At 40.6% G+C, this 18,686-nt stretch overlaps 1 protein-coding gene across 1 annotated transcript; it reads left to right on the top strand.

Moving 5' to 3' along the window:
* The first annotated feature begins 429 nt into the window (after positions 1 to 429).
* On the top strand, positions 430 to 18,329 carry LOC150080175 (uncharacterized). The gene is made up of 3 exons (XM_090380635.1): positions 430 to 483; positions 3,877 to 4,273; positions 18,121 to 18,329. The coding sequence occupies exons 2-3, from the start codon at positions 3,880 to 3,882 to the stop codon at positions 18,327 to 18,329; spliced, it is 603 nt and encodes a 200-aa protein (XP_090236761.1). The 5' UTR covers positions 430 to 483; positions 3,877 to 3,879.
* Positions 18,330 to 18,686: the final 357 nt, after the last annotated feature.

The following is an 18,686-nucleotide window of genomic DNA, read 5'->3' as shown; positions in this document are numbered from 1 at the left end:
AGTTGGCCACTATTTACACTAAGGCCGAACTGATTTTTATCCGACTGAAAATTAATATTCATTTAATATAAATTGATATTATACAGTTATTTTTTTTTAAAACTTGAGTTCTCTGAGGTACTCGTGAAAGATCCTACTCTGCAGTTTTATAACTGAAGAACTAACAGTCTGAACAAACAAATCCCCTCATTGTTCTCGACATTTCAACATAAACAAACAGCGTTGATCTTTGATGGTGACGACAATATGCCAATATTACTGTTTCCTCTTCTGCGTTACCACGCAGATTGGACCACGAGATTAGACCTATGCTTTCATCTCTACACAAAGAATGTATACCACTGCTGAATACACAAAGAAAGTTTTCTTTTTTTTCCTCCTTTTCCACGCAAAGGAATTTGACATTTTCTTATATGGACGTATAAAGGATCATGTGCATTAAGCTATACCTCTCATGTATTGGACATCGAAGAGTACACGCCGGTAAGTTTCCAGAAATCGATGGATATTTTCTTTATTGATTTTGTGAATCAATTTTCGTTGCATATATATCTAATGAGTTTGTTCGACCATTTTACTGCTTCTCTGTCATTTACCGGAGGAGAGAGGTTTCGCTAATGGGCACCGAATTTAGATTAAATTTCTGTTTCATGACTGAGCTACTTCATTTATTTAAAACAGCGAATTAATATTTTAATTATTAATAATATGTAATTATTTATGTAATTATAATATGTTAATATATTGCTTGTGTTCTGTGCCGAGTTGCCTGTTTGATGGACGAAAACCCGAGTTTCTGGAGATAAAACCATGCAACCCTTTCCTGAGACCAACTAACTCAGCTTCATCGTGAAAAAAGCCCATAAAAATCCTTCGCGTTATTGACGGGATTCGAACCCAGGTGTGAACCCAGACAGAGCTCATATGCACTGTGCCACCCGTAAGGGCATATTAGCATAATAATGTTTTAAATTTTAATATAGTTGCAGAAGGAAGTTACGTGGTGGTTTTTCCATGGAATTTAAATTCCTGTAATGACCATTCTAATACCATGTGAGTGAATATTAAGATAGTTTATTTAGCCAGTAACTAAATCACTATATATTAAAGTAATGTTTCTGGAACCCTGCTTGAACCCCAGACTGTTGCCAACTTCCTGCTTGCCGAATGTCTCAGTTCGAACTGCGCGTTCTCTGCAAGTCCAAATGCATGAATTGAGACATTCGGTAAGCAGGTGATTGGCAACAGCTAATGCATGGTCTGAGGATGCGTTCTGGCAAGGTTCCTGAAACGAAAACCCGAGATAGACAGTTTATTTAGTTAATAGCTAAATAAACTATCTTAATATTCGCGTGGTATAAGAGTGATCATCATAGAAATCTAGATTCCATTTTTCAGTTGTTGCTTTTTTGGTTTCTAAACGCATTCCTAAACTAATTAGCATTATTATTTGCATTAAGTTTAAATGGAATTTAATTTATTATTTGCTTTTCTCTTAATTAAGAAATCAATCTTCTATAAATTGGATTAGATTTATACTTCGTGCATCATATCATCATATCATAGTTTAACTTCTGTTCCGAGTAAAATAATGGAGTCGCTGGTTAAAGATGCATTGCAGGATCATCTAGACAAGACTGCAGCAATAATTCAGATACAGCATGGGTTTGTTAAGGGAAAGTCTTGTCTGACAAATTTGATAGGATATTATGATATGGTTACAAAGGAACTGGATGCAAAAAATAATTTTGATATCATATATTTGGATTTCAGGAAAGCTTTTGACACTGTTGCGCATGGAAGACTACTGTACAACTTAGAGCAGTATGGTATTAAGGGTAAGTTGCTACAATGGATAAAAAGATGGTTAAGTGCGAGAAGACAGAGAGTGGTAATCAATGGGTGCTGCTCTTCTTGGACTAATGTTATTAGTGGAGTCCCACAGGGTTCGGTGTTGGGTCCACTGTTGTTTTGTATATTTATCAATGATATTTATTATTATTATTATTATTATTAGCCATATGGTACAAGGAAGCCTGAGGCTTATGCTGCACCAGCCAAAAAAAAAAAAAAAATTCTGAATTACCCTGAGAGAGAGAGAGAGAGAGAGAGAGAGAGAGAGAGAGAGAGAGAGAGAGAGAGAGAGAGAGAGAGAGAGAGAGAGAGAGAGAGAGAAGTAGAAGGGATTCACCAAGAAAGGGAAGAATGATGATATCCAGCTCAGGACCCTGGGTGTGCCAAGCCCATACTCACTAGATGTGAGCCCCTGGGGTGGGATGAAGGAATATCAGGCTTAGTGTCGAAGTTTGCAGATGATACAAAGGTTGGCAGGGTTGTTAATGACAGTAATGGCAGTGTGCTACTGCAACAGGATCTAGATAATTTGGGCAGATTGGCTAAGAAGTGGCAACTGAAGTTTAACCTTGACAAATGCAAAGTACTGCATATGGGTAGAAGTAACCCCAGAGAAACGTACCAACTGTGTGGTACTACAGTTGGTACCACACAGTTGGCGGTAGAAAATGAAAAAGACCTGGGAGTAATTGTGCAGGCAGATATGAAGTTTTCTGAGCAATGCAGACAGGCTGCCAGGGCAGGTGATGGGGTTTTGTCAATGATATATAGGAATTTTGCTAGCAGGGAAAAGGAGCTGATTATCGCTCTGTATAACGCAATGGTCAGGCTACTCCTTGAGTACTGCGTACAGGTCTGGAAGCCTCATTTTAGGAAGGATGTAGATTTACTTGAGCGTGTACAGAGAAGGGCAACAAGATTGGTGAGGGGAATGAAGGGAACCACTTATCAAGAGAGGCTTAAGTTCTGCAAATTGCAATGGCTGGAGACTAGGCACTTGCGCGGTGATCTGATTGAGGTGTATAAGGCCTTGAATCGGTTGAGCACGCTGAATTCTGATGGGATCCTTCCACTTGTTCAGATTACGAACCTAAGGGGGCATTAATTCAAATTAAGAAAGGACAGATGTAGAATAGATGTGAGGAAATTTGCCTTTAGCCAGCAGGTGGTTAATTGCTGGAACAAACTTCCATCTGTCGTTGTGAAAGTTGATAGGTTGAATAAATTTAAGGAGGAACTGGACAGGCATTTGGAGGGAATGGTGTGATTTTTTTTTTTTTTTTTTTGGCTGATGCTGTATAAGCTCATACACTTGCTTTCTTGCATCACATGCCACTACTACTACTACTACTACTACTAGTCTGAACAAAGTCTAAAATACAACCATCAATACTATTTGGATTAATAAAAATATTAACCTGTCACGATATAAAATGCTGCTCAAGATAATGGACTTCCTCTGTTATACATTTTACAAATATTGTATTTGTATATATTTTTAAACATTAAATTAACTTCAAGACATCATGAAGTACCAGGAAAAACCCAATTCATTTCTCGACTGGCGAATAACTGCGTCAGCTTCTACTTTCAACATTATTTTCACGACTTTCAGCCTTTTGCAACTTTCTTTTCCCCTTCATAAAGTATAGCAGCACTATGGACTTCATAGTGAACTTAGTCCGAGACCGAGAGAAGAGCCCAAATGAATTTATTCCATCTTGACTGGATTCGAACTCGTGGTATTAATAGTCAGAAATTTCTCGCAGATGTTCATAAATCATTTCTGTTTGTAAAAAAACGTCACCATAAATGACAAAGTTTTCCATTATTTATCATGATACCAAACAAGTTAGTAAGCTCCCTTCACGGCAGACAGTTTCTGGCTTTTAGGATGTAATTATAGATATACTCTGTTCGCGAAATTTGTCTTTTTGAAGCTAAATTTTAATTGCATAAAATTAAATTACTGATGACCTTACGCTATTTGAAACATTATAATGTTCTTTCTATTATTTTCAGACAATGAAGTGTTTCATATGTTTAACAACGTGTACTGTGTTAACGGTTTGGACAGGCATCATCGAGGCCATATTACCTACAAACGATGAGCAATTCCAGCTTCGTGATGAATCCTTGAGCGTCATTAGCCCTACAGGAAACACTGCAAATATAGTGAAAAGGTCACTTTTCAGCAGAGGAAATTTTGCTTCGAAGAAATGTTATGGAGGTTACGGTGGCTATGGCGGATATGGCAATCCGTATGGACCTGGATATGGTGGAGGAGGAGGAGATGGTGGTGGTGGTGGAGGTGGCGGAGTTGATGGTGGTGGAGGAGGTGTTGGAGGAGGTGGTGGAGCCGATGGTGGAGGTTTTGGTGGTGACGGTGGTGTTGAACCTGCTCCCTTAAGAAGACGAGGTATTTATATTTCTTCTTATTATTATTATCATTATTATTTAAAAAATTTGAGTATCCTGAGAGAGAAAGAGAGAGAGATAAGTAGGAGGGAATCACCAAAAAAGAGAAGAATGGTGATATCCAGCTCAGGACCATGTGTGTGCCAAGACCATAGTCACCAGATGTGAGCCACTTTATTCATACATTTATGAACAGTTCAATTTATTGATCAGTCAATCTGTGATCATTAAATATGTGGTACACAGGTAGAATTTAAAAATTTCAATGCTGTATTGTGCTCGATGATCCAAATAACTATTGACATACAAGCACACTACATATTGTCAAAAGTAATGTTTCAATGAAGCTTTTATTGTTCAAATATTTAATAACGTATCGGCGAAATCTGACCTTATTTACGCATTCTATACTCGCTAATTATGACGTGCAGTAAATTTTTACGCCGTATAATATATGCAGAAAGAGAAATTGGAGGTGCCCCAAAATGCTTCCACAGTGAGGGCAGCGCTGAACTGTTCGAAATGTCAATGTATAAAACGGCATTCATTGTTCCAGGAAAGACGATCATGGTGAACATAGTGTGTTTGTTAGATAGTGCCAATGGTTTCCCATAAAACTGCACTTAGTGGCACTGCGAAGATGCTACAGTCTGCAAAGCCAGATGAGTGAGCGCTATGTCGGGTGCCGTGAGTTATGTGTTGGTGTGTGTGTTTTTCATTTGACCACTTAGTTAATGGAAGACTCTCTTGACAGGAATTGAGCGTTCTAGCATCCGTCCGACACAAGAAACCAGGCCAGGACAGTGGATTTTCGCTATCGGGGCCCTCATCGCCTGCAGAACAAAGAGGTAAGGAGATCCAGGAAATGTAGTGGGGGTTGGAATAACAGAGGAAAACAGGAATGAACTTTAGACAAAGAAGTCCGCTAGGAAAGCAGGAGCAAAGAAACCACTAGTAGGGAGGAACCCTGTAGAAGGTTGGGGATAAGTATACAGGGTGTCTCAAAAATACACGGCATAACTTCAGGAATGAGTTCCTCATATGTAGCGAATAAAAGTATTTTATATCAATATAGTTCCGAAAATGCTTGGTTCCCGAATTATTAACCGGAATGTGTTATCTCCCGCAGGTGATTTCCTTCATCACAAGGTACTGACAGAATCTGGTGGTTTTCCATTCCGACCATGTACTCAAATCAGGAGCAAGTGGATATGCACTTTATGTACGGTTTGGCGGACGACAATGCTCTGGAGGCTCGTCGTTTGTACCACCAACGGTTCCCAGAACGAAGGTGTCCAGACAGGAAAACGTTTGAAGGTATCCATCGCCGCCTTAGTGAACATGAGACCTTTACACCTCGTGCTGCCGACAGAGGACAATATCCTAAATCTCCTCCTCTACTTCAGGAGTCGTAGATCTTGGTCATCCTCCGTGGATGACCAAGAGGATGACCGAGAGGATGACGGAAGATGACCAAGATCTACGACTCCTGAAGTAGAGGAGGAGATTTAGGATATTGTCCTCTGTCGGCAGCACGAGGTGTAAAGGTCCCATGTTCAAAAAGGCGGCGATGGATACCCCCAAACGTTTTCCTGTCTGGACATCTTCGTTCTGGGAACCTTTCGTGGTACAAACGACGAGCCTCCAGAGCATTGCCGTCCGCCAAACCGTACATAAAGTGCATATCCGCTTGCTCCTGATTTGAGTACATGGCCGGATTGGAAAACCACCAGATTCTGTCAGTACTTTGTGATGAAGGAAATCACCTGCGGGAGATAACGCAATCCGGTTAATAACTCGGGAACCAAGCATTTCCGGAACTATATTGATATAAAATACTTTTATTGTCTACATATGAGGAACTCATTCCTGAAGTTATGCCGTGTATTTTTGAGACACCCTGTATATATAGCGAAGTAAAAGCAGACAGCTAACGGAGAGAGCTAAACAGACAGCTAAGGGACCCGATATAATGGCTCTCTCCTGCACGATCCTTCATCTAAAGAGGGGTTAACAGAAGACTGGAAACCAGTCCGACTTGAATCCCACGCCATAGGTACAGTGTCAGCAACAGCTCATAACCATGGTGTTGTTAATGCAGAAATAGTTCCTAAATTGCATCTACAAGCATCTAGTACGGGATTGAAGAGGAGGTGGAGCTGCAGCTGCAGCTGCAGCTGCAAAAAGACATCTGTGTTGCTGGAATAAACTGCTGTCATAGCTCAAAAGGGTAGTAAAGGAAACTGCTTACCAGATGATAAGTTGATCTTTTGATTGGAGATTGCTGGCTGTGAGAGGCTGTTGACGTAGGTATAGGCGTATTGTACAGTTGCATATAGGATGAGTCCTGCCTATGTTCCCCGCATAGGCACTTATCGTCGTCAGTACCGCCTAGTTCCATGAGTTTGGCGTTGAGGGATCCATGGCTGGTGATAACGTATGTAGTTTGAAGGTTGTGTGCGAACCAGGTCAGGGTGTCTTTAGAGCGGTCTGATACCTGGAAAGAATCACTACTTGGCTGAGGGTTTATTCCCACAAGCATGGAAACTAACTATAATTAAAGTAATCTTAAAGAATCCGGGGGAAAATTCTATTGAACCTAAATCATACAGACCTATAACTTTATTGCCTTTCTAGGAAAAATAATGGAACGCCTACTCTTCTATAGACTTAATTCATATTATAATGAAGCCAACCTAAATTCTGAATAGCAATTTAGTTTCGAGAAGGATCCTCAACTGAGGATGCCATGCACTATATCTTAACAACAGTAAATAATAGTATATATATGTATGTATGTATAGTATCTTATGTAGGATGGCACCTGAACGTCAGTTTATTTCCGCCTTTGTACACTATGATGATTACAGAAAGCACTGTAAAAGGCCAGAAATGTGTGTAATGTTATGTTCGTGCAGTATATGTGTTGTTTAGTTGTTTTTTCACCTGGAAGGAATGCCCAGTGTCCGTCTACACCACGGGGAGGTAGGCCGCAACTACGCATGTATCGCGGCCGCCCTCAAAGAAAAAGAAATAAATAAAAAAATAAAAAATAAAAATAAAATAAAAAGATAAAAAAAGAAGAGAAAAAGAGAGAGAGAGAGAGAAGAAAAAAAAATATATATATATCTGATCCCGCACTGGCCAAAAGCCTGTGCCAGCAGGAGTCTCCACTAGGAAGGCTAGGAGGTATTCCGTAGTTGAGTGAGAAGGCGTCTGCGGCGATCAAAAGCATGACGAGCAAATTCTTGCAGGAACTGGAAAATTTCTCTGGTGTTCAGCAAGTCCGGCTCATTTCCGAGGACGGTGATTCTGGTGGAGAGAAGAAGGTGCTGTCGAAGATCTAGGTATTGATGGCAGTGGTATAAAATATGTTCCCAGTCTTCTGGGTCACCACAAGAACAGAGAGGTGATTCAGCAAGGTTGAAAGTTGCAAGTTTGGCGTTAAGGGTTGTTGTTGTTATTTGGTTTTTAGGAGCAACTAAGGCCATATTGCTCCGGAGATATGCGGTAGTCATTCCCTGACCTTTCTGCAGTCTGCGTGGGTAGCACAGTGGTATCGTCACCGTCCTCCCCACACCGGGTGGAAAAGGCCTGAGTTCGAATCCCGTCGATGACGCGAGGAACTTTAATGGGCTTTTTTCACTCCGTGGCTGAGTTAGTTGGTCTCAGGCGTAGATAGCAAGGTTTTTCTCCCCAGTAACTGGGGTTTTTTTCGACCAGCAAAACAGGCAAATCAACCATAGAACATACGCAATTTATAGACACAAATACTGGTTAATGTATTTAATTACGGACAACCCTAAAATAATAATTTGATTTTTTTTTTTTTTTTGACCTTTCTGCATCCTCCGTATTTGGTGGTCACGGGCTTGAACCCCGGTCTAATCAAGAAGCGTGTGCTATGCACTGCTGCTCCTGCCCACCTGGCTACGGTGGCGCCGACGTTAAGGGAGCCATGACCAGAGAGTAAGTAGAGAGTGTACAGACCAGGATGAAACCATTTCTGAGTGGAATCTAAAGTGGCAAAGGTGACGTTAGGGATGAACTTTAAAGTAACAAGACCGTTAGAGGTAGCGGACCATCTGTCTTGCCAGCTCTGCATCAGAATATTCCAACAGCGTCTTTTCTCTGCCTTGGGATCCACAGTGACATTGATAGTAATATCAAGGAAGGTGACAGGGACAGCGTGCCTATATGTAGAAGCACAGGCCTCGGTACAGAAGAAAGAGATCGAGGGGCAGACAGCCGTTAAGGACCTGCAAAGCAGGGGTAGACACAGTCCTACAGGCTCTGCACATTGCTAAAAGCATTTTACATTGAATGCTGTGAAGTTTAATCTGTACTGAAACCTTCTTAACATGCCAGAACCAGACGGCTGCGCCATAGGAACAAATTGGTAGAAACACAGCTTTGTAATATAACAGTAGAGAACGAGAATTAAGACCCCAAGATTGTTTAGAGAGACGCAGAAGTGAGAAGGTAGGTTTTTTGACTTTCTCTGAGAGATCCTCCAAGTGTTTAGTAAACGTAAGTTTACTATCAATGATCAGACCAAGAAATTTTAGAGAAGAAACCATGGAAAGTGATTTGTTTTGAAGTTTTACAACAGGTGGCCGTGAAATATTAAGCAAACCTTTAACCAGTATCATTTTAGTTTTCCTGGAGGATATGGATAGTTTATTTATAGTGGACCATTGAGAGAGTGTGACATGACTAAGTTGGCAATACTTTCAAGAGAGGTACGGGAATTGCCCTGTATCAGCAGGGTGAGATCGTCTGCATAAGCCAATTTGGAAGTATAAGGAATAGTTTTAAGGAGCCATTCGTCAAGAACGATGTTCCAGACCAGTGGTCCAAGAACAGAGCCCTGGGATCAGCCCCTAGTGACAGAGAGGGAGATGGAGTTAGATCCAGAAATAACAGAAACTGTATGGTTTTCAAAATAACTTCTTAAAAGGTTATAGAGAGAAAAAGGACAATCGGCAGCACATAAGCGAGCAAACAAACTAGACCACCATAACAGATCAAACGCCGCAGAGAAATCAGCAAAAATAGCAAGAACGTATTTAGAGTTTGCAGAGTTAACTCGAGAAAGGAATTCAACGACTGCTTCTTCAGTTCCTTGTCCAGTTCGGAAACCATATTGACAAAAGATTTAGGCCCTACAGACAGGGTCGCCTTTGCTGACGACCTTGTCTTATTGGTAAAAGGCAACACCGGAAGGGTGGTGGAAGAAAGAGAAAACGTGGCACTCGAGCAACTGTAGGAATGGGTGTTGACCCACGTGTTCAAAATTTCGGCAAAAAAAAAACTAATTGTATCATACTGAAAGGAAATGTAAATATAAGACGACCACCAGTGATAAAAATAGGTAATACCTCAATTCACATGTACACATGTCCTCAATTCACATGTCCAAGAATTGAAATACTTAGGGATAATTCTAGACTCCAAATTAACATTCTATCCACACCTGTCATACTTCAAAAAAAGTCCAAAACTATGCCGGAATGATTGCCAGAATCAGCCGAGCCGATTGGAGTGTCAAACGCAGAACCTTGCACTCATTTACAGAGCAGTTTTTTTTTTTTTTTTTACCTGTAATCTCCTATGGTGCTGGAGTATGGTTCCATTGCACAACCATAATTAGAAACAGAGCAAAATTAAATAGAATTCAAAGAACAATCTTATTAACAATAACTAGAGCATGCTGTACAGTTTGTACAGTACGGGCCAAAACTTCCCGGCCCGGTAAGTTTTGGCCGGTACCCTACCACTCCACCTTGAAATCGCAAAAAGAAAAAAAAAAAAAAAAAAAGGGAGGGCTATATTATAGACTTAAAATAAAAAAGAATCCCCATGGGTTTCCCAGGCATAATCCCAAACCTTGCCAATGACATAAAGGCAGAGAAACGACAAATTTCCGCATGACTACATCAGATACGACAAACTGAATGGGAGCAAAAGACCAAAGGTCCTACTACCAAAAATGAGCATACCACTTAGGTGGCTATGGTTAGCCCAAAACCACCTAAGTGGAATGCTCCAGGACTTTATACTACATTTCTATTGACAGGTCATGTCATGGATCCCTTATAGCTAAATTGCACTCTTTGTGACTGGCCGATGACCCACCACTGTACCTGTGGCGAAAGTGATGATTGGGAACAGGTTCTATATGACTGTGTAATCTATGAAAATCAACGTAGACAGTTAATCACAGAAATTGGACCCCTTCTTAGGAGCTAAGAACACGAATTCATCATGGAGGAGGTTTTTTAAAAGATCTTCACCAAGTATGCTCAAAACATTTTTGAAATCTGCCGAAACTTGCAGAGACAGGCTCTTCAGCCAGTCCCTGTACCAAATCAATAGACCAAATATATAACCAGCCCATTTCCCTCCCCATGCCCAGTGAATGACAAAATCTCTACATGACTGAACACACCTGCATTGACTCAGAAATCACCGGACATTACCAGATTTGACGCCCTGCCTCTTAGGACTCCTTTGGCTCATTGCCAGGAGACCATAGAGGTAGGAAAATAACCAAATGTGACTGATGAGAATAAAGGCAGGCTGGTATTGCCCTCATCACAGCATACATCCAACCAAAACAGACTGAGTTCCCAAACATGACAACACTGACGGAAAAGGACTTTAGAGAGACTGGTATAGACATGCAGCCTGGGTTGCCTATCAGCTGGAAAAAACTAGTAAGCTGCAGGTTTTTGAAGTATGCTAGTATGAATGAGGATTGAATGTATGAGAACTGGAGTGAATGTAAAGGTAAGAGTATGAAAGGAATTGCTACGAAGGGTGAGTGAATGATAATTTATGACTGGGGATGAATGTGTGTGAAAGGGTGAGTGCTGAAAAAGTAAATGTGGAAATTAAGTAAAATTAGCGAATGGCTGACTGTGGAGTCTGAGTTTGTGTGAATGTAAGGGTGTAAAAGTGTATGCATGGATGAGTGAATGAATGCGAGAAATAGTGTGTTGAATGTATAAATGTCTAAAGAAGAATGTAAAAGAATGACAGGAAGTTTGAAAAAAAAAATAGTATTAGTATAATTGTTATATTAACCCCAGGGGTTCAGATCTGGTGAGTATGGGCTTGGCACACCCAGGGTCCTGAGCTGGATATCATCATTCTTCTTTTTCTGGGTGATTCCTTTCTCTTCTGACTCCAGTTCTCTCTCTCTCTCTCTCTCTCTCTCTCTCTCTCTCTTTTTTTTTGGTTGGTGTAGCATAAGCCACAGGCTTCCTTGCACCATATGGCCAATAATAAAAATATAAATGTGTGTGTGCGTGTGTTTTTTTTTTGTTCAGATATGTAGATAAATATTCTCCTAAATTTGATTATTTATATGTCATTTAAATTGTGTGAGCTTTCTTTAAATTATTTGTTTGTTTAAATTGTTGCTTTGTCTTTAAAGCAATGGTTAAACAAGCATTCAATTATTTTAAAAGCAATAATTGGATAGGCAGGGCTGACAGCTTGGTGTCAGCTTGTTTAATAAGTCACCCCCCCTGGTGTGAATGAGAATGATGAATGGATGAGGGAAAAAGTATAAAAAAGTTGTAAAATGTAAAAACTATAAAATGTTGCCTTGAAATGTAGGGGGAAAACTAATTAAATAATTAATTAAAAAAATAAATAAATAAAAATAATAATAAAATAAAAATGTGTGTGAGCGAATGACATAAATTGCATGTTCTATTCCAGCTTCTTCACCAGAGGGACGGATGGCCATGGGAACCTTGTGGATCCCAAGATCATCCAGGTGGGTCACAACCACCAGCACAGCTCAGCTGCTGCCATTAGGCCTTGCTAGCCACGCTCCATTGTGTGGTAATTTGCCTCCACTCCCCGGGCGGGAGGAGTTACCCCTTGTCTCCTTCCCCCTCGCCACCACTCTTTCCGTTCTGGTGGGGCATGGGCCTGCTCCACTGATTTGGGGGTCATCTTCTCTATGGACCCCATATCTCTGTCTTTCCCCCCAGCCTTCAGTCTCCCCTCCCTATCTAACTTACAACTACTAGCGTTCGAATCATTGTTAAATTGCTTGAGCCCTACACCCAAAAACTCAATGACATCAAATCGCATAACTAGTACGCACTTTGGCTGATTCCTATCTATAGCGGTTTTTTTTTTTAGGTCCTAGCCACTGAAATCTCAGGAAATTAGGTGGCAGGACCTGCCAGAGTAAATAACTATTATACTGGTGTACCTGGTCCGCCTCCACAGGGCAGAGTGGGGCAGAGTTGGGTCCCATTAGGGGCCCAGCGGCCAAATGACCAGAGAAACAACGGTACACTACACATACACGTATACAAGATCCATACACCTTTAAACCTCTGGCACTGACAGTGTTCTGTTTCACACCCACAATGGGTGTGAAATATACTACGCGGAGATGGAGAAAACCCCTAGTGCCGTTTGACACTAAACACACTCTACGCTCTACCGGGAAAGAATTTATTTCTTGGTAATCATTTCTTTGGATTCCTGGCTCCACATGGTTTGCCAAAGCGAATGCAGTTGCTCCCATACTTTCTTCCTCATCACCTTTATATCCGGGTCTATTATTATAACAATTCCTAGGAATTCTGTTTGTTTTTCCTATCATAATGGGCAAGGTCTTGAAAGATGATATATAAATCAAGTGGGATGCATCCCGATATTACCCGCAGTGCTGGAGTTCATGGTAAGTCGAAGGTAGAAGAGACGCTGGATCTGATTCAATTTCTTCATAACGGTGATTTGTTCATCTACCTGAACCAAACTTGAACCACATAGGTCAGAATTGGGAGAAAGACAGTTCTGTACATTAGATAGAGAAGACCTTTCCTTTTTAAACTGCCAACCCTGCCAAAACAAGGAGTTGGTTGATTGGTTGTTTTAGGGTTTTAAGTGCATCAGCAACCTAGGCCTTATTGAGCAGTATATAATATATCTGTAAATTGCGTGCGTTCTGTGGTAGATTTGCTGTTTGGTAGGCAAAAACCCTGGTTTCCGGTCGTAAAAACCATGCTACCTTTGCCTGAAACCGACTAATAGCTAGTTCAGAAAAAGACCCATAAAAATGCCTCGCATCATTAACGGAATTCTAACTCAAGTCTTTTCCACCCCGTGTAAGGAGGACGGTGATTATACCAATTCTGCTACCCACGAGGGCAACATAAGGGAAACATATACATCGACTTTTTCTTTTATGTGTTTTAGATGATGGCAGAAGGAAAGACCAATTTTTGTCAAGAATAATTCTCAGATGCTTTATAACATGGGGTCTGTTTCGATGAAGTGTTCCTTAACAAGAAACATTCTGTGTTGTTGGTTGAGGGCGTCAGCTTATGATTGGCAGTCCATTCCGAGAGAGCAGAAAAGACACAACTAGTCTGCCGCTCCAGTGTGGCTCTAGAGAGTCTAAAGACCAAAAGGACGTCATCGGCGTAAGAAAACACGGTGGTGTGTTGGAAATTAATAATAAGCCATTCATCCAACATGATGTTCCATAGAACTGCGCCCATAATGGAAACAGCCTGTTTTGTGCCTTGCTAGAGGCAACACTGGTGGCAGTCTCCAGTCTTTTAGACGGGAGTGTAGCCATATACCTTTGTGCGGCTGCAAGGGTCTGCGCAAGTAACATAATGGTATCGTCACCGTCCTCACCACACCGGCTAATGTCCCGAGTTCGAATTTCGTCTATGACGCGAGGAACTTTAATGTGCATTTTTTTCTCCGTGGCAGAGTTAGTCGGTCTCAGGATTAGACAGCAAGGTTTTTTCCCCAGAAACTGGGGTTTTTTCGTCCTGCAAAACAGGCAAATCGAGCAGAGAACACACTCAATTTACATACAAAATAAATATATGGGTAGATTTAATCATTTACGGGTGACCCTAATACATGTATCATAATTTGTTTTTGTTTTGTTTTTTTTGTGCGGCTACAAGAAGCTATTATTAACTATTATATTAGGGTCATCTATAAAATTACTTTCAACTACCCATGTGTATTGTGTCTGTAAATTACATGTGTTCTCTAGTCGATTTGCCTGCTTTTCTGGACGAGAAACCCTAGTTTTACCAGAGAAAAGCCTTACTATCTACGCCTGAGACCGACTAACTCAGCCACGGTGTGAAAAAAGCCCGTTAAAAGTTCCTCGCGTCATCGATGGCATTCGAACCCGGGACCTTTCCGCCCCGTGTAGGGAGGACGGTGAGGATACCAATGTGCTCGCAGACGGCTACATGAAACTTAAAAAAGCTCAATGTGTGCATTTTGCGTCGTTTGTGAAGTTTGTGTTGTGTTATGTTGATTGGCCTCTTCACCACCAGGAAGAAGCGATCACAAGGAAAGCTACTTCCCAGTGTCCACTCCAAACAACTTGTAGATGGACAGTTCTGCTCTGCAATGACTATTCCATAACAGGACATAATCCCACAACCACTGAAGGGAGTGCTATAACAGTGGGTGCCAGCAAATCCCGTGAATCCTGAAGGCCCAATCCAGGAGCATCCGCAAAAATAAAAAATAATAAAATAAAAAAATATGAAAGTAATGAAAGTGGAAGTTCAATAATATAACAATTATACAATTACATAAATTGCAATCAACTGTTGGGTAAAACTTTAGCTTAAATATTAAAGATCTTAGACCTTAAATTAAAGCCAGACTCAGAAAAATTTAAATTACTACAATGTTCATAAAGTTATCAAGAGCTCAGAAAACTCTAATAAGTTCTACGAGGTTAATATTTTTTGTTGTTGTTGGAGTGAGTTTTAATGGCGTAAGGGCTACTGTTGCCAAATTACGCCTTCGAGGTTAATAAAAACAAAACAAAAAGAGAGGCAGTGCCGAAAAACTGCAATAGAAACAGTTCTATGGAAAAAGTTCTGCAACTACAAGGATTAAAAACAACCCAAGATCAGTATACTTATTGACGATGGGGATAGGAGAATTGCACAATGTTGGCTGAATATAAGAAAGCGTTTTCTTTAATGAGAATATCATAAATTCAAACTTTTCTGGTTTTATTTTAAGTCCCAAATATTTGAGGTGGTTTGCAAATTCCAGGAGTGTATTATTAATTGATGCTGTTATCACAAGAAAATCATCCTTCGGAGTAATTAGTGTGAGGAGCTTCGTGTCATCAGCATAACATAAATATCATGCTTGGACTCAACAAATGGGGAGATAAGCGCTGCAAATAGGAGACCAGATAAGCCACCACCCTGTGGCACGCCTGAAAAGATACATCGCTCGTATATTTGCCCATGGACAGTAAGCCGGATTTTTCTATTTTGAAGGAGTAACATGAGGAACTGCAGAGTGTCTCCCGTGATCTGATAATGGTCTGAAAATAGCTTCAGCATTGCAAAAGCTGCTTCGAGGTCTACATAGGTGACTGCAAGATCCGCTTGAGATTCGAACGCAGAGAGGATAGAGCTGATGGTGGCTAAGAGGTTAGTCACAGTCGATCTATGAAGAAGGGAGTAATGGATTTGAGGAGGCTGATGTGAAAGAGGTTGTTTAGTTAGAACAGGGAGGAGTACTTTCTCAAGGAGTTTTAGAAGACCTGAGGCGTTGGAGATTGGCCGGTAATGCTTAAGATGAGCATGAGATTGAATTTTGGGTATAGGCTTTACAAGATCGATATTCCACTGATGGCGAAAGAAATGACTTGACAAAATAACATTAAAAATAGTTAGAAGTGGATCCAAATATATGGGCTAAGACCTTTGATAATGAATTGGGGATTCCATCTGCATCTGCCGTAGCACAAGCTGGTGTAGAATTAATGACAGCAATAAGCTGTTCCCTGGAGATTGATACTGCAGTCAGTGTGTGTGCCAGGCGGGATTCCAGTTGTTGGTGTATGAAGATCAGGACATTATTCCGGATTCGAGGCAAATCTAGATATAAAGTTAAGCAAGGTTCAAGGTCTAGGGGGAAATCAGAAGACCTCTGAGATTAGGGGAATTTTCGTCTACGAAAGGTTATATCCTTGATTCCCAAAATAAATTGGACCTACAGTTCCCAGTGAAAAATAAAGAGTTAAATCGTCTGAAAATGCTAGTGAATTATAATTTGGATAAACCTTAGTAAGCCATAGATATAAAACAATATTCCAGGTAATGGGAGCTTGGATGCAGCTTTGCAGACATTTGCGAAAGACCTGACGAATGAGTGATTATAAATAGCTCTTTACAGTAATATACCTGTCAGCAAAATAGTTCCTAGTAGTATCAAACAGTTTTTTACAACAAGAAAGTAGATGAAGACTAAAGGGAATCAAATTAAAGGGAATTTTCTACTAAAGGGAATCAAAAACGCCCTCGAAATCAATAAAGATAAAAAGGGGATATTTGCATTCCAGCGAATTAATAACAAGAAATAATTCCACAAGTACATCGTCAGTAAATAATCCTACGGAAAAATCGAATTGACGAAGAGCAATAAATTATTTTCAATCAGTAAATATTGAATTCTGTAAGGGGTCAATCTCTCGAAGAGCTTTCCTAAAGTGGCCAAAAGAGAGATAAGATAATAAGATCGGAGAGAACTGTTGTACGAGATTTGCCAGGCTTCCAAATAATTTTAACTAATGCAGATTTCCTAGGAATTGGAAGAGTGGATAAAGTTAAGCATTTATTATATGGAGCAAGCAAAATTTACGATATACCGAGTAGAACTTAAGAATGATATTAGCTTCGATTATGTCCTCGCACATTTATTTATCTTCATTTTTTAAGAGCTGCTGGTGCATCAGAGGTAAACGGAGTAGTATCCACAAGAGAATTATTTAATTTTCTAATAAGACCATGGTAAGGAGAATCATTCTCAATGGAATCAGACAGGAAAAGAGCATCAACAATAGAACTGACAGTCTCGAGCCAAGTAATGGAGGTGCCAGCATCACTTTGGATTGTGTTTAACAATGCTGAGTTGGGATCTCGTAGTTTGGGCGTATTCAGTGGGTATGAGGGGACCCAGTGATCTCCACGAAAACATCCTCCAAACCATCGCCACCAGCCTGTTTCCGGCCAGCCGCGCAGTCTGGTTGTAGCTGTTCACCTGCTTGTTATGGAATACGCTCCCATCCATCATGATGGAGATGGAATCTTGATTCATGAGACCAGGTGACTCCTTTTCGGTCATCTAATGTCAAAACGATGCTTCACTGCCCACTGAAGTCAAGTCGGAAATATCGATTACGGTCGGTCAACATGGCCACATGAACAGGTGGCCTACTCTGTAGCCCTATCGGCAAGAGCGTTTGCTGCCCGGTCTGCTCGGAAACGTTTCTCTTTGTGCTCTGGTTGTAGTCTGCCATTAATTGACTGATTTCCTGGAAAGCATGTACTAATCGCCATTTATCCCGACTGTCAATCAGTAGTGGTATCTCTATCCTGGCACGTTGGGTGTTTGTGCGTCCCCTTCGGACTATTCTCGCCACTATGGCGGCCTCCAACAGCCGACAATGACTGCAGTTGCTGAGATGTTGTCCCTCCACCTTTCTAGCGCCGCAAATCATTCCCCGTTCAAACTCTGCCAGGACCTTCCCTTTCCTGCACGAATTCATACTGAACTTGAAAGCACTATCCGTGCCGTCACTATATATGCTGCGCCGGTCGGTGATGTCATCCCTAGGTGCTATGCGATGCGTCCACTCGTGGACATGGGGTGTTGATAATATTTTGACTCATGAGTGTATATCCACAATTTTCATGTTTTATTAAAAGATGATCCCAGGAAATTCAAATTTTCAACAAGCACAGCACAGCATCATGTTGTGTTTTCTATCTAGTAATATTAATGTTTCTTAAAACACCATTTCAGCAAGAATTAGGGCAGCTAGACAACAGGCAGCGAGACAACAAGCAGCAAGACAACAAACATCTAGACAACAAGCATCCAGGCAACAGGCAGGTCGACAGAGAATGGGAGGCGGTGGTAGTGGGGGACGAAGACCCCAAAGAAGGCAACCCACCACTAACAGAAGAATGAGATCTGCCGAAATTCAAAGTGGCTCCAGTACAGAAACCTAGATTTTCATCTAATACAGTAAGAAAAAGAACGGATTGTTCTGTTGTTATGGTTTTGTGATTAATTTTTACGTAAGATAAAACATCATTAAATATTTTTATCGGTTGAAATTTAGTTTAAAAAATATATATAGTGGAAAATATCTTGTTATACGTTTTTGTTTATAGGTTAATGTAGATGAATTTGTTTATTAAAAAATATTTATTTAATTTTCATTTATTCAATTCGCAATCAACATCTCACCCCTGAACGGCTTAGAAAATGTTTTACGAAATATTATTATTTATTCTACATTTTTATCGTGATAATTTTATCTCCCTACAAATATAGAACTGTAGTTCACGGCAGTCCAACGTTTT

This window comes from Mastigoproctus giganteus, chromosome 9 (genome assembly GCF_048544385.1).
Source record: "Mastigoproctus giganteus isolate SK-2022 chromosome 9, ASM4854438v1, whole genome shotgun sequence".
NCBI classification, from domain to species: domain Eukaryota; kingdom Metazoa; phylum Arthropoda; class Arachnida; order Uropygi; family Thelyphonidae; genus Mastigoproctus; species Mastigoproctus giganteus.
This window is presented reverse-complemented; position numbering and strand designations above follow the sequence as displayed.